The 15,524-nt window shown below is 38.5% G+C and overlaps 2 protein-coding genes across 4 annotated transcripts in view; one reads left to right on the top strand and one right to left on the bottom strand.

The window, feature by feature from the left end:
• EIPR1 (EARP complex and GARP complex interacting protein 1) overlaps positions 1-7,820 on the bottom strand; it is a 279,220-nt gene extending 271,400 nt beyond the window's left edge. Inside the window, exon 1 of one of the 2 annotated variants that reach the window (XM_056813353.1) lies at positions 7,673-7,820. Coding sequence is in view for 1 of the 2 variants with exons in the window: in XM_001381318.5 (XP_001381355.1) it covers positions 1,716-1,757 (42 nt within the window). In the remaining variant the exon portion in view is untranslated. Of the gene's footprint in view, positions 1-1,715; positions 1,977-7,672 lie in introns of those variants that run through there. The other variant, XM_001381318.5, reaches the window with a different exon arrangement.
• The window catches only part of TRAPPC12 (trafficking protein particle complex subunit 12), a 189,656-nt gene continuing 176,167 nt past the window's right edge, over positions 2,036-15,524 (top strand). The window contains exon 1 of one of the 2 annotated variants that reach the window (XM_007476184.3): positions 2,036-2,494. In XM_007476184.3, coding sequence (XP_007476246.1) covers positions 2,487-2,494 — 8 coding nt within the window. In that variant the 5' untranslated portion in view covers positions 2,036-2,486. Of the gene's footprint in view, positions 2,495-7,351; positions 7,478-15,524 lie in introns of those variants that run through there. The other variant, XM_007476185.3, reaches the window with a different exon arrangement.

Below are 15,524 nucleotides of genomic sequence, written 5' to 3'. Positions count from 1 at the left end.
GTCAATGGGGATATGATTAGGGTTATAAACCCTCAATGATCACCCTAGTGCAAATATCAATAATATGGAAATGGGTCTTGATCAAGGACACATGTAAAACCCAGTGGAATTGTGCCTCAGATATGGGAGGGGGTTGGGGAAAGGGGAGGGAAAGAACATGATTTTTGTAATCCTGGGAAAATGCTCTAAATTAATAAAATTTTAAAAATAAATAAAGTGGTGTTTGTGCAAATATTGAGAAAGGGTTAGATATAATTGATGTTCCAACATTGGATGCTGGAAGAAAACTACGAGAGTCTAATGTTGAAGACAGGTAAGTGGTGTAACAAATATAGTACTGAAGTCAGGAAGACTCATCTTCTTGTGTTCAAACACAGTTTCAGATACTAGCTGGGTAATCCTGGTTAAATCACTTAACCTTATTTGCCTCAGGTCCTCATCTGTCAAATCAGATGAAGAAGGAAATGGCAAATCATTCCAGTATCTTTACCAAGAAAACCTCAAATAGAGTCATGAAGAATCAGATAATTGAACAACAAAAAAAGCAATAGTTTAAAGAAATAAGGGGTCAAAAAGTGATTGAAACATATTAATTGAAATGCAATGATCTGAGATAATTCTGAAAGATTTATGATGAGGAATGCTATCCACCTCCAGAGAAAGAACTGTTGGGAGTCAGATGTATGCAAATCAAAGCATATTATCTTTCCAATCAGAATATTTATGATTTTATTTGGGGGTTTGGGTTTTGTATGAGTGGGCTCTTGGAACAATGACCAATATTTGCATGATACTGAAATTTTAGTTTAATTTAAAGTTAAAAAATAATAGCTGACATTTACATTTTGCTTTAAGGCTTACAAAAAGCTTCATATACATAGGACTTCACTTTTGATCCTCATAATAATCCTATGAGGTAGAGAAGATATATGACTCCCATTTTAAAGATGAAGAAACTGAGGCTCGGACATTAAGTGATTTATTCATGAACTCTCACATATTAAATGTCAAAGATAAAATATGAATCTAAGATGGATTTTAAGTGCAGCATGCTTTCTACCACCCTACGATGCTGCTGTAGTAAAATTAAAGTTTAGACAAGATATTGCACATCTGAGACTGTTTTCTCTTTTTATTTTTTTTAAAAGAAGATAATGCTTAAGATGCAGCTTGTTATATTTGATTGAAAGTGGGTCTTCAAGTCAGGAAGACATGGGTATAAGCACAACCATATACTGACCGTATGATCCTAAGGAGTGCTCTACAGAAAACTTTCTAAGATTATAAATTGGACAGAAAGTGATAAACTACAATTGTTAGAGGGAGTTTCCTCATCTGAGAATTCTCTATATCACTATAACACACTACAATACCTGGTATAATGGAAATAATACTGATACTCAATTAAATCGGGGATCCGAATCTCCGCTCTGTCACTTTCTACCTAAGAAAGCAGGGGCAAATCACTTAAAAATCTCTGGACCTAAGTTTCCTCATCTGTAAAATGGGAATGGGGGAGGGAGGGAGTTGGAGTAGATGATCCCTAAGGTCCCTCCAGGTTGCACATTCTCAGCTTCTAATTCCTCCGTCCGAAAGGCAAGTGGGTCTACATCTCAGGGTGGTTTCCAGACCTTTTCCAGTTACCTCGGGGGCTCCACTTGGTTGGTTACCTGCGCTGGACATGACCGGCCTTTCCTTCTTCTAAAATGACTCACCTGGAACTCCAGTCCGTAGATCACCGGCGCGTCGTCCTCCATGGTTCTCTCAATGCAAACACTAACAGCCACCCCTCAAGGACCCTCAAAGTGCGTCTAGATGTTCCCAGTGCTTCACTATTCTTAGTTCGTTATCTTTCTGGCTCTCACTCCACCTTAAGCTGACAGAGCTCCCCAGGTGGATTAATTTTGGTCCCAATCGGTTCCCGTTGCTCCTTGCTTCCGGTATAAGGCTGTATGCGGTGTTTCCATGGCTTCCCAGTGGCAACCAATAAGAACCCTGGGTGCTCTGCGCGTGCGTGAGTGCGCGCAGGCGCTTTCTCGTTCCGTAACTTTTAGCTGTTTTGTTTTGTTTTGTTTTTTCCTCTGCCTTTAACGCATTCTTTGGTTCCATAAACATTTATTTAGCGTCTTCCGTGGGCCAGGTACTGTCCTAAATTCTGGGATTACGAAAAAGAGGCAAAACAGCCCCTACCTTCAAAGAGTTTACAATCTCATGAGAGATTGTACAAACAAATATGTGCAAACTACATATAGGATAAATTTAGGAAAAAATTTACAGAGGGAAAGCCGTGGAATGAAGAAAGGCTGGGGAAGGCTTCCAGTAGAGTGGAATTTTAGTTTAGTACTTAAAGCAAGCCAGGGAGGTCAGTATTCAAGAAAAGAAGAGTATTCTGGTTATTGGAGAAAGCCAAACAAAATGTCCAAAGCTCAGAAATGGAGTGTCTATTATGGAACAATCTGGAGACCTGTGTCACCACCGAAGAGTAAATGTCGGGGTAAGATGTAGAAAGACATTTTTCTGAGTAGGAGGGGGCTAGGTTGTGAAGGACTTTGAATGCCAATACAGAGCATTTTGTATTTGGTCCTGGAGTCAATAGGAAGCCCTTGGAATCTTTTGAGTGAAGGGAAGGGAGAGGGGGGAGGTTAACATGATTAGCTCTGCATGTTAGGAAAATCACAAGTGGTTGGATGGAGAATGGATTGAAGTGGGATGACACTCAGACAGGCCGACCCATGCAAGCTATTGTAATAATCCAGGTGTTAAGTGATGATGGCCTGCACTTGTATGGTAACAGAGAGAAGGGGGACTATAAGAGATGTTGCAAAAGTGAAATTGACAAGCCTTGGCCACAGGTTGGAGTTATAGATAGTGAGCAATGCAAGATGACTCCCAGAGCTCTTTCCTCTAAGCCAAGGGACCATATGTTCCTACCCTTTTGAGTCATTTCAGTCACAATCCTTATTCTTCCTGACCTCATTTGGGGTTTTCTTGGCAAAGATGCTCTAAGGTGGTTTGCCATTTCCTTCTCCAGCTCATTTTACAGATGAAGAAACCGAGACAAACAAGGTTAAGTAACTTGCACCTGGTCACACAGCTGGTGTGACAGAGGTCACTTTTGAACTCAGGAAGATGACTCCAGGCCTAGTATTCAATCCATGCCATTCTAGCTACCCTCATAATTTATCAGACACTCATTTGTATGAGGGCAAGGGCCTTTTTTTTTCTCTAAACTTTGTGTCAGCCTCACAACCTGTCTAGCACTGCACACAGTAAGTACTTAATAAATTTAATAGAAGGCAGGCTTCTCTTTCTGTGCTGGGTTTAGAGAATTTTTTTGGATTTAAAGTCATAGAATCATAGGTGGAAAGGTAAAAGGGACCTCAGAGACCACTTAATCCATCTATTTTATACTACAAGTAAGGAAATTCAGGGCCAGAGGGGTTGACTTTACCAAGATCATATAAGCATCAGAAGATTTAAACCAAGGATATGAGATCTTCTAACTCCTTCCAAAGCCAATGTTCTCTCCCTTTTTCTGTATTACATGCCCTCTTTTCAACCATGACAGTTGAAGACACAGGTTTAGTAATTAGTGTATCAGTGCTGTAAACCTCAAAATTCCTTAGACTTATAAATGTTGGAAATTTCACCATTGGGATATTTCATACTTGGAAAATTTCTTACTGATAGTCTATTGGAATGGGAACCCCATTGGCATGGGAGGTTCCTTCTCTTCCCTTCTTAAGATTACTTTAGGACAGAAACCTTTTGCTGAACAATGGAAAGGACTTTGACCTATGCTTAAGCATAGAACAGGAATTTCTTTGAGTCATGATTGATTTTAGAATTGATACAATGGAGATACTTGGAATCAATCTCCACCCTATTCAGTCCTAACAGGATTGAGGAAGGGCTGCAGCATAGATCAAAATTTAATTATTCCAATCTCTACCCTACTCAGGTTAACAGGATTTAGAAAGGGCTGTAGCAAAGGAGCAAAGATTTAATCATTTGAAAATATGACCTTCAACAGACATGTGCAAAGCCTCTGGGCGGTCCTGGGTTAAGCTAGAGCCTCCATTGGCACAGGGAAATTGATGGACAGTGATTGGTAGATGTGAAAACTGAGGGGAGGCAACTTGGATGGTTTCCTTAAAGATCAGGGGGGGCTGAAGACTCGAGGGGGGTGGTTGAGGAGTTGATCGAAGTGGTGGCAGTGTACTCTGAGAAGCTTGCTCTGAAGGAAGCTGAAGGTGGGGGCCTCTGAGACTGTTTCTCCATTTTGGTCACGTGAGTAATAGGGACTGATCTCTTTTCTTTGCCCAGCTATCTAAGGGCTTGGGCCTTTTGGCCCAGCCTAAGGAGAGGGGGCATTTAAGCCCTATTCCTTTCTCTCCCTTTTTCTCTCTCTCTATCTCTAATTCCTTTCTTCCTCCTATTGTAATTAAACTCCATAAAAGATTGACTGCAAACTTGAGTTTTCATTTAGGAATTACATAGCTGAATTCCTTGGCTACCTTAAATTAATATATATCAGTCTTTTAAAGTGATTCCCTTGTAACAGTGCCCATAGATCTGCCTCCTAGAAAGAAGGAGTTATACTGGCTCTCTATCCCAGGCTCTACTGAATTGACACTGTCTTAAGAGACAATGAAACTCTCAATTCTAAACTTAGTATTACAGAAAACTGAATGAAGAAGGTGATGAATGAAGCTATCCTATTTCATTCAACAGATGTTTAGTCAGTGTTCAGTGTAGTAAACTGAGTGCTAACTATGCAATGTAAAAAATAACAGCCCTTAAAAGAATTACATAAAAGTAGTTTATAGAGGGATAGTTGGGTAACTCAGTGCATAGAGCTAGGCCTGGAGATAAGAAGTCCTGTGTTCAAATATGACCTCAAACACTTCTTAGTTCTGTGACAGAGCAAATCATTTAACCACAATTGCCTAGCACTTAACCACTCATCTGTCTTGTAATTGATACTTAGTATTATTCTTACAATTACCTTACAGTGTGACAGCTAGGTGACCCAGTGGATAGAATGTTATTAGACTTATGGATAGGAAGAAATCTTCCTCAGTTCAAATCCTGCCTTGGATACTAGCTGTGTGACCTTTAGCAAGTTACCTAACCTTGTTTGCCTCTGTTTCTTCATCTGTAAAATGAGCTGAAGAAGTTAATGGCAAACCACTCCAAGCATCTTTGCCAATACTAAATGAAATCATGAAAAGTCAGACAGGACTAGACAAAGAGTTTACAATCTGTTAGAGAATGTTAAGACATGAAAGTAAAATATGATGTAAGGTCAAATGTACTAAGAGATTAAAAGGTGCTATGAGAAAAGTTGATGTAGGAGAAATCACTTTCTTCTTGGGAGAATTAAGGAATATTTCATGGAGAAGGTGGAATAAGATCAAGTCCTTGATGGAAGAGAAAACTTGCCAGACTTAAAGATAGGAATACATTATAATATCCTATCAGAAATAGACTGTGTAAATACATAGAATCATAAATGAGCTTAAGTAACATCTAGGAATCCAATTTGACTGATTCTTACACTGGCATTATTGCTGCTAAATTTTTTTTTAAATAACGATATTTTAATCTCTTAAATAATGTTCCTCTCATCCTCACTGAGGTCTCCCTTCCCCACTTCACTTTAAATAAGATACAAGACATTCCCTATAAATAAAAATTGGCCAGGATTGTGAATACTATAATCTGTCAGGCAAAAGAAAAAAGCAACTTCTGAAAATTCTAGCCATTGTCCTTTTCCTTTCCCACTTTTGGGTTCTATAAAGGCAGCAATGGTATAGCATGAAGTACACTGGACTAAGTCTAGAAAACTTAGTTGCAATTCCCAGCTCTACAATTTATTAGTTGTGTGACTGTCCATCATTGCATATGCATTGTAAGTCAAATCACCACCACCTTAACCACTTACCCTCCCAGACTCTGATGGAGACAGCCCAGGATTATGAAACCAAGAGGAAAATCGCCCCCCTAAACCATCAGATCAATTTCCAGCCAAGCCCCCAGTATCACAGCTATCACTGAAGATAGAAATCATTGTGAAGAAGGGACTATCTTCCTTATCACCACAAACTGCTGGTCAGTTGATTTAGCCTGCAGATAAGCAGCAGAGCCAAGGGAATGGCAGCACCCCTGGGCCACCAATCCTTCTTCCAACTCCTACCTCACCAATTCAGCATTCTGAGAAGTTGTTTTCCTTGGTTTCAAAGAGGACCAAAGACATCCCAGGGAGATATCTTGATCTGTGCTTGAATTGGATTTAAGTAAGGCCAAGTTGCACAAAGTTGTCAGCCTCACTCTCCCTCTCTCTTTTCCATATTCATCCAAGTCCAGTGGCAAGAAAAAAGTCAGGATGCCTGGTGATGGCCCAGAATGAAGTAGATGACTTTGGCATCTTCACTATCTGACCAAGCTCTAGGGACTCCATAGTGCCCACTTGGGTTAAATTGAACTCAAACATCCCTTATGCCTGGGGAAGTCTTCACTTGCCTAGGGAGGAGATAACCTCCTAACTCACTTGTTGGTCTTGGGCTTGTTGGTTACCCTCAAACTAGTTTAGTCTATCTCCCAGTTTCTTGGAAGTACAGGTAAGAGTTGGGTGAAAGGTAGATGAAGCAGATGAGTCTCCCTTTCACCAGACCTACTATTTCTCCTGGAACATCCCATACATACAAAAAGAGCTGGCATTCAAGGCTCTCTACAGGTTGGAGTTGCCCTACTTTTTTCAGCTATATCTCACTATTACCTTATACAAGCTGTACTTTCCAGTCAAATTAGACTATTCTAGACACTCAAAACATACCCCACATTGCATTCTTGGCTAAGTGCCTTTCCCCAAGCCATTCTCAGCCTTTGTTTTCCAGTTGAATACCTACTGACTTCCTACTCCTGCTTTAAAAAACTCAATTCAAATACCATCTACTCCAGGAAGCTTTTCTCCTCATCCCTCCTCATCCCATCATTGTTTGGTTCTTTTGTAAAGTTCTTATGGAATAGTTCCTTATTTCTTCATTTAGTCGACAAATATTTTTATTTATTGTACCTACTGTAAGGACCTACTGTACCTTGCACCCTTCCTTCCCAACATATTTACTGAGTTGGGTAGAATATTTTGACTTGCAGTCATATAGTACCAGTCAAAAAATAGGTTAAGAGAGTTGTTTGTGTATTTTAGTTCTGTTTGTTGAGGTAGTTAGCTCTAGGGCAAGGGTCATATTTTAGCTAATTTTTTAAAAATCTCCAACAGTGCTTTTCAGTGTTTTGCACACAGTAAGGACCTGATAATTACGTTTCAAGGCCATTTGGACTAGGATCATAGATTCAGAGCTGGGGAAAGACTTGCATATATAATTTATTTAGCTCACTCCCTTTATTTGACTGGAGAAGAAACTGAGACCAATGGGGTTTTGAAGGCTTTCTACATCTGCGGGTCATAAAGCTGGTAAGTGGGCTGAGCTTAAATGGATCCCAAATCTGACCAGAGCACCGGGCGTCTCCCTTCTGGCCCAGTTAGGAAATTATCCTCAGTTTCCACAATTATAAAATGAAGAGATTGGATTAGGCCTCTGAGATCCCTTGTAATTTTTGATCACTGCTCCCTATAATCTCAGTACTAAATTGTGGCCCACCGACTCACATCGTTACTGTTTGGGAATACAAGGGATTCTTCTCTCTCCTCCCTTCTGTACTGCGGTCGGGAAAATCCGGAGGAGCGGGTCACCGGCTCAGGAACGGACTGGGGGCGCGCTTAGCAACAGGCATGCGCAGCAGTCTTAGGGAGGCTCGCGGTAGCCGAGGAGGCGGAACGAGCGCTGAAGCCGGCGTAAGAGCCACGAAAGCGGGGGCGACTTCGGCTTTCCGACACCCTTCGCCTCCCCGGCCCTTCTCCTATCTGCCCTGAGCGTTCCAGAAGCCCGTGATCCCCGTCCCCAAGCTCCCCACCCCTCCCCTGGCAGGCGGCGGCAGGTGAGGAGCCGGGCGCGGGCCACTGGTGTCAGGCCCAAGCCCAAGACCCGGTAGTCCAGGCCCGGGGTGGGCGGGGAGAGGTGGCTGGGGCTCCTACCGCACCCCGCTCGGACCGTACTGTCGTTGGGGAGGGGGTAGGAGGGGGGTTTCATACCTCAGGGCGCAGCTAGGCCGCACCCCCTTATTACAGATGAGGAGAGGAGACTGAGGCTTGCTGGAGGGCTGCGACTCAGCCAAGGGCACACAGCCCATCCGCCTAAAAGTATTTATCGATAACAACGTATCAGTGTTTACACCGAACTAGTGGGACTCGAACTCTGGCCATCTGGCTCTTTCCACGCCACTCAGCAAAAACCCTTCATCCTTTACCTACCAAGTACGACTTTGGGTGTTGCTTTTAGAGAGCCGCGTGGGGCGATGGAGTCAGAGGACCTTGGTTCAACCTGTATGACTTTGGGCAAGTCTTTTCCCCTCTTAGGGCCTAAGTTTACTCATCTGTTGAGTGCTTAATACTTAAGCATTAAGTCATAAATAGTAATTATTAAATTAATCAAATATTACCAAAATTTAATAAAACGGTTAAGTGATAAATATGAAGTAATACTAATATTTGGTGTTTGAGTGGTTTGGACTAGATGATCTCGAAAAACCTACATCTACAATCTTAAGACAACCTTCTTTTTCCTTTTGATTGTAGTGTGTGCATTCTGAAAGATTCTTTTATTTCCATTGAAAACACAAACTTTACACCCTACATCAATACATCCTTCCCCTTCCCTACATCTGGTGTTCTTGTCAATAGTAACTAATATAATGAGTACTTAGTAAAACCTTGAGTGATGGAGATCATAGATTTTAAGTGCTGGACGTGATCTTAGATATCTAGCCCAAGATCTTATTTTGTAGATGTGAAACTGAGGCCCAACATTAAGTAACTTGCCTGACAGTCATTCATAGGTAATAGCTAGGATTTGAGAATCCAAGTATATGTCTACCTGTAAGAAAAATGACAGTTAAGAAACCCTAAGTCTACATTTTCCACTTTGTCTCATGGGGATAATTTTTGACAATGAAGAATAAAGTCCTCTGATCTATATGACAAGTGAAATTGTGATGACACATGTTCCAGTGCATGTTCTATTTATTCTGGCCCTAAATTATCCCATAATAACCTTGAGAGTTGTCATACTACTTCCCCCTTTCCACCTTAAAAAAAAAAAACCTGTAAATTCTCCTAGTAAATGTTAGAACTTAGAATAGTCTGCATTTAAATAATAATTCAAGATTTACAAGTACTTTTCCTCTCAATTGCTCTGTATAGCTTTTTTGAATCTTGCAAGTGATATTTTCTCTTATTTTACACAGAAGAAAACTGAGTTATTGGCACAATTGAGACTCAATCATAAGTCTTCTGACTCCTCATTTGTAAAATGAAGGGGGAAATAAGGGAAAGGCTTCAACTCCTACCTTTTTTTTTTAATCTTCTGATCCAAGTACTTTGTTCATACCCCTATACCATGCCTCTCAGAAACAATTTATAATTAATTTTCTTCATCATTGAAACTTTTTTAAGATAAGTGAACACCATTCTCTATATTGGAAGAGTTTGTTCCTTGAAGTTTGGTATAAGATAACCTCAAAATACCTTCTGTTCACAAACTGAATTTGGAAAGTCATGTTTTTAGTAGGTCTTGGAAATCCTTCCTTCCTGGCATATTTAATCATTTGGGTAGAATATTTTGACTTGCAGCCATATAGCATCAGTGAAAAAAAAATGTTGTTGTTAAAAAGATAGGGTTTTGTGCCAGGCTACAGCTTGGGAAAGCTGAAAGTACTATGCAGTTTCCTAAATGTAATCAACACCATTCTCTGCTTTCTATTCAATTTTAGATCCAGGCTATTGTTATCTGATTTTTCAAACTGATTACTGGGATCACTCAATTTCACTCAGGTGTTGATATAACAGTGTCATATACTTAAACAACTGGTACCTACTTTTCATCCATTTAGTTTTTCCCATGTTGCTTATCTCTTCAAGTAGTAGTTAGTCTTATTGATCAGGCTGGGGCTTGATGCAATATACAATACTATCCACACATAACATCTAAATTTCCTGACTTTTATTAGGAGTTTTATCTTCTCTTTATACTACACAGTCAACCTCATTTATACTACTGAACACTTTCATTGAGTATTTGCTTTTTTTATGGTTCTTTTGTCTGGTCAGAAAACTAATGAATTTAAGAATTATTTCTAAGCTAGCATCTATTTATCATCTTAATATATTTCACTGGAAGAGTTTTTGTTCTGCCATATCAAATTCTTTTTCATAAGCCACAAACCATTACAAACACTGTAAAATCTTGTATATGCCATAGCTTTCAGTTGTTTTGGTACATACTGAATATTTAAAAAAAGAAGGCCTTTAGTGCACTGAGGAGATTCTCTAGAAAAGAGGACATGGCCAAAAATTATATGGAAAAAGAAATATATGGAATGTGTTTGTGGAAATAGAAAATATATGGACTAAAAAAGCTTGAATGAATTGTGATCTTCACAAGTATAAGAAGTTTCTATAAGAATGAGATAATAAATCTGCTTAAGTATTAGTGTTCTAGAAAATATGCTCAAGGCATTTGTTGAGGACATTAGAACAAATGGAAAGAAACACCATAGCATAGAGGATAAATCCCAAGGCTGACCTTGGGATCAAGGACATGAGTTCAAAACCTACCTCTGCTTACTGACTATGAAGTTACTGCTCCTCAGGGCCCCAGATAACTCTTAAGAATATAAATTGAGGGGCAGCTAGGTGGTTCAGTAGATTGAGAGACAGACCCAGACAGGAGGTCCTGGGTTCAAATTTGGCCTCAGAAACTTTATAGATGTGTGACCCTGGATAAGTCACTTAACCCCCATTGCCTAGCCCATACCACTCTTCTGCCTTAGAACCAATGCACAGTATTGATTCTAAGATGGAAGCCTTTTATTGGTGTAGGGAGTTTCCTCACCAGGCTTTCTCAACACTGAAAGATAGGTGCATACACAATTATGTTTGACATTATGCTAAATACTGAACAAAGAGGATTTTATGTACCTTGTTCCTATCCTGGAAGCTTACCATCTAAGCCAAATATGTAACTATAGACAAATGTATGTCTAGGATCTGATAAAATGTTATTGGCAAAAATAGTAAAGATTTACATCAGCTATAGGTCATGAACAGATATTTCAGGATAAAGAGTAAGATAGGGAAGAGTTGTTATACCTGATCAATCCAGAGATATTTTATGGAAAAATTTGGAATTTTAGGAAGTAATACTACAGAAACATCTTGTGTTGGTGAAGGAAACATATTCCAGGCTCATGACTTAAATAAGTAAGGTAAGATTTAAGAGAAAAGGAAATATGTATCAAGCTAGTGATGACTTTTTTTAAATTAACACAGTGTTATAGTGATGTATGTTTATAAATTGTGGAACACTAATCTCCATAAAAATTAGTTTTGAATGGCTCACAGGGAAATAGAGATAAAAATGGCAGGCTTTATAACTATACCTTACTGTTCAAATGATAGCCCATACACTAGATCTGATACAAGCCAATGTTAAATTCAATGGATATAGATCATATATTGATTTAGAAAACCACCAGTTATATTGCATTGATTTTTTAATTTTGTTAAAAATTTCCCAATTATATTTTAATCTATTTCTGTCTTCACTTAGAAGTTTTGACTGCTGGGAGTTTAATACCTCTGATGTAAGTAATATCACTGAGTAAATACAGGACTGTGGAATTCATAGGTCAGTTATGTTGTGAAGTTGAAGAATAATAGATGCTGAAGTGCAGCACTAGTACTCATAACTTATAAAACTACCTAGAATAAAGCCTTCCTTGAGTAGTTACTCTTTAAGTACATGAGCTGTGAGAGAACATGATCAAGAATCTCACAGAATGAGAAGACATGAATAACTAGAAGGTCTTCTGCACCTATAGAAAGAATATATGTATATATATATTGATGATTCATCAAAGTGTTTGAGAGAAATAGTACTAAGTGTGATCCAAGGAGTATCAACCAATAAGGAAAGATTTTGTTTAGAATATTAATAGTTGGGCTTTACAGAATGGGTAGGAATTTAGTGGGTAGAGATAATCACATGAATCAGGAGCAAAATTTTTAACTGAATTTGGAGTTGGAGGTGATAATTAAATAATTCAGTTTAACTCACAGAATACATGAGGAAGCTCCTATGAGGTAAGGCCATTAAGATAATGTGGCATCATGTCATGGAGGGCCTTGAATGATAGTCCATTAAGTTTCAACTTTGCTAGATAGACACTAGGGAGCTAGGGAAATTTTTTAAGCAGAGAAATGATACAATCAGTTGTATAAAGTAAAACAGAACCGTAAGAGTTTTGAGTTAGAAGGGACCTTGGAAGTTACACTGACAAATAAAAAGTTGCAAGGAAGAACAGGGTTTGGAAGATTTTTTTTTAAGATGATAATCTCAGTTTTATACATGGCAAGGTGAAGGTACTTAGGTAGATAGCCTATAGGAAGCTTAGGTGCAGAGTCTGGAACATGATTAGCATTGGATATATGTCATTCTTTGCAGATTTTTTGTATAAAGGTTGTAATTGAAGCTGTGAGAGTAAATAAGTTTGCTAATGGAAAGAATGGAGATCAAAGAAGAGAGTTTTAAAGAGAACCTTAGGGAATATCCACTGTGAAAGGTAGGAAAGGAGAGTAGCCAGCAACCAAACAGGTAAGTAGAACCCAGAGAATGTAGTGTTTTTGAAGCTGAGACAAGAGAATTTTCAGAAAAACAATGTTCAGCAGTGTCAAATTCAGTAGCAAGGGGTGATTTTTATGTTTTTAAATACTCCAGCAGGGGTCTGATAAAAATGGAAAAAAAAATCCTTAGCTCAAGAAGCAGCTAAAAAAATAAAGAAGGAAAGAGGGTTGTGGGGTTCTGTAGCAAGGTCAGGGCAAATGAAGATTGAAAAAAGCAATAGAATCTATTAGGGACTTCTTTTAAGGATTTCTATCAGATTGTGAAAGCTCATGGAGAGAATGTGATTTTATGTGGGAGTGGAAGTATTGTGTGTAGGTTGTCAAGGGGTTAGAAAAAGACTAGATAGTAGGTGGTTTAAGGGGAAGTATCAAGGAAACAGTTTTTAAACTATTAGAAGTTGCAAGTCAGGGTTATCCTTATAGACAATATCAGTTTCAGTTCTGCATTGTGATGCTCTCAGTGTCTTAAGATGTTTGCCAGCAATGTATGTATGTAATTTTTTTTAAGTAGGAAAAACATTATTTAAAATTTTTTTAATTAAAAAAATTTTTTTTTAATTTTTATTGTAATGCAAAACGCATGTCCATATTGGTCATTGTTGTAAGAGCACACTCACACAAAACCAAAACCCACAAATAAAATCAAAGATGTATGTAAGTTTCAAGATTTATGATGTTTAGCTTTCTTTTTTGTATTTCCCCAGACTCAAACGTTCATGGATTGTGGAACAGCTATTTCCTCAAGGCCTAGGAACCTTTTTTAGTTAAGAGTTAGTTTCTATCCTCTAGAAGTTAATTATTGTTTCCTCATAACTTGTAAGCTAAAATTCTAGCAGCAAACTGCAACCTCTCCCTCTGAACTACTAATTTTCATATTCTAAAACCTTGGAAGAACAAAGATCTCCTGAGGAAACTAGATAATAAAGCTTTTAAATCAATAATGCTAATTTTGCCTAACATTTAAGTGGATCCCTAGTTAATGGTAGCATCTGATTGGACTTATCCAGAGACCCTTTTCATTTAGCAACTAAGTAGATTCTAGATGACTGGGGTTGCCAGAAGTTTAGCCATTGAATGAATGAGATGTTTTTAATGAGAGGAGAAAATATAAAGTAAAATCGGAAGGCCTACCTATTTTCTAAATTCATTCTAAATGTTTCCTGTTTAATCGATGCCTAATTTCAGAAAATAAATCAGGAAGATAACACAGATTCTGTCCCTTCATTTTGCAAATAAGGAAAACTGAGGCATGGAGAGATTAGATTAATTTCCCCAAACCACATAGATAATATGTTGCAGAGCTGAAATTCAGTGCTAGATATTAAGACTCCAAATCTATTACTCATTCCACTCTCTACTATTTCTTGATTGCATCATAGCAACCAGAATCTTAAGAGTTAGAGGGGAACCTGTTATAAGGAAGAGAGGGTCATGTACACTCTAGTCCCGTGTTGGCAAAGATGTGGGACAAGTGCCCCAGCATGCTGGCGGGAGCTCTGTTCCCCCTTCCCCCAATCCTGAGGACATTTTTTACATGCCATGAACCTCTGTCCAGCAGCTCTATGCAAGCACTTCCTCTCTCTGCTTTCCAGGGTGATGTGGGGAGGAAGTGGGGTTCACAGGCAGCTTGAAGGTACATTTTGGGCATGTAATCTCTAAAAGGTTCACCAACATTGCTCTAATCTGTATCTGACCAGAGTCCTCTCAGTATCCCCAATATATGGACATTTAGCATTAGCTAATACCTAAATAGCCCATTCCACTTTTGAAAAGTTCTAATTGTAAGGTCTTGGTTTTGATTTTGATTTTTTCCCCCTTATATGGAGTCTAGATTTGCCTTCTGCAATTTACATTTTCTCCTATTTATTCCTCCTGGAGCCAACCAGAACCAATCTAATCATTCTTATACATGAAAAACCTCAAAATGCTTAAAGGCAGCTGTGATGCCACACTAATTCTTTACACAAGGATAAATATTTCTAGTTCCTCCAATCACTGACATAATCATGAGGCCTAGAACTACCTGGATTATCCTCCAACTTGTCAGGTCTACCAGTATTTATTAAGTGCTGGCTATGTGCCTATTGGTGCTCTTCCTAAAATCTGCTCCCTAGAACTGAACACAATATTCCAGTTGTTGTCTGATCTAGACAAAGTTCAATAAAAAGTCAACAGGCATTTACTGAGAATCAACATGCCAAGCACTGTGCTAAGCATTGGGAATACAAAGAAAGGGAAAAAAACACTGTACCTGCCTTCAAGAAACTCAACATTCTAATGGATGGATACTATATCGAAAGAACTTTGTACTTAAAAATTATATACAGAGTAGATTGATGATAATCTCAAAGGAAGGCCCTAATAGCAAGGTGATCAAGAAAGTCCTCCTGCAGAAAATTTGAGCTGAATCTTAAATGAAGCCAAGCATTCTGGAAAGATAAGAAAAATAATATGCATATTAAAAAGTATAGATGAGTCACAGAAGAATGAGGTTTACAAATTGGATATTTGGACACTTTGTTTTTTAATGCAACCTAAAAGTGCATTACCATTTTTGTTTGTTTTTTGGCTTTTATATTTGACTGTTGACTTACTGAATTTAAGAGACTATTAAAAAGCCCCATATCTTTTTCAGACTATAGATTAGCTGTTTTCCCCATCTTGAAGTTTGTGAATTCAATTTTTCAAACCCAAGTATAAGATTTACATTTAAAATCCCTAT

The sequence above is a fragment of the Monodelphis domestica genome, chromosome 1 (genome assembly GCF_027887165.1).
Source record: "Monodelphis domestica isolate mMonDom1 chromosome 1, mMonDom1.pri, whole genome shotgun sequence".
Classification (NCBI taxonomy): domain Eukaryota; kingdom Metazoa; phylum Chordata; class Mammalia; order Didelphimorphia; family Didelphidae; genus Monodelphis; species Monodelphis domestica.
Note: the sequence above shows the minus strand (reverse complement) of the source record. Positions and strands in the feature narration are given on the sequence as shown.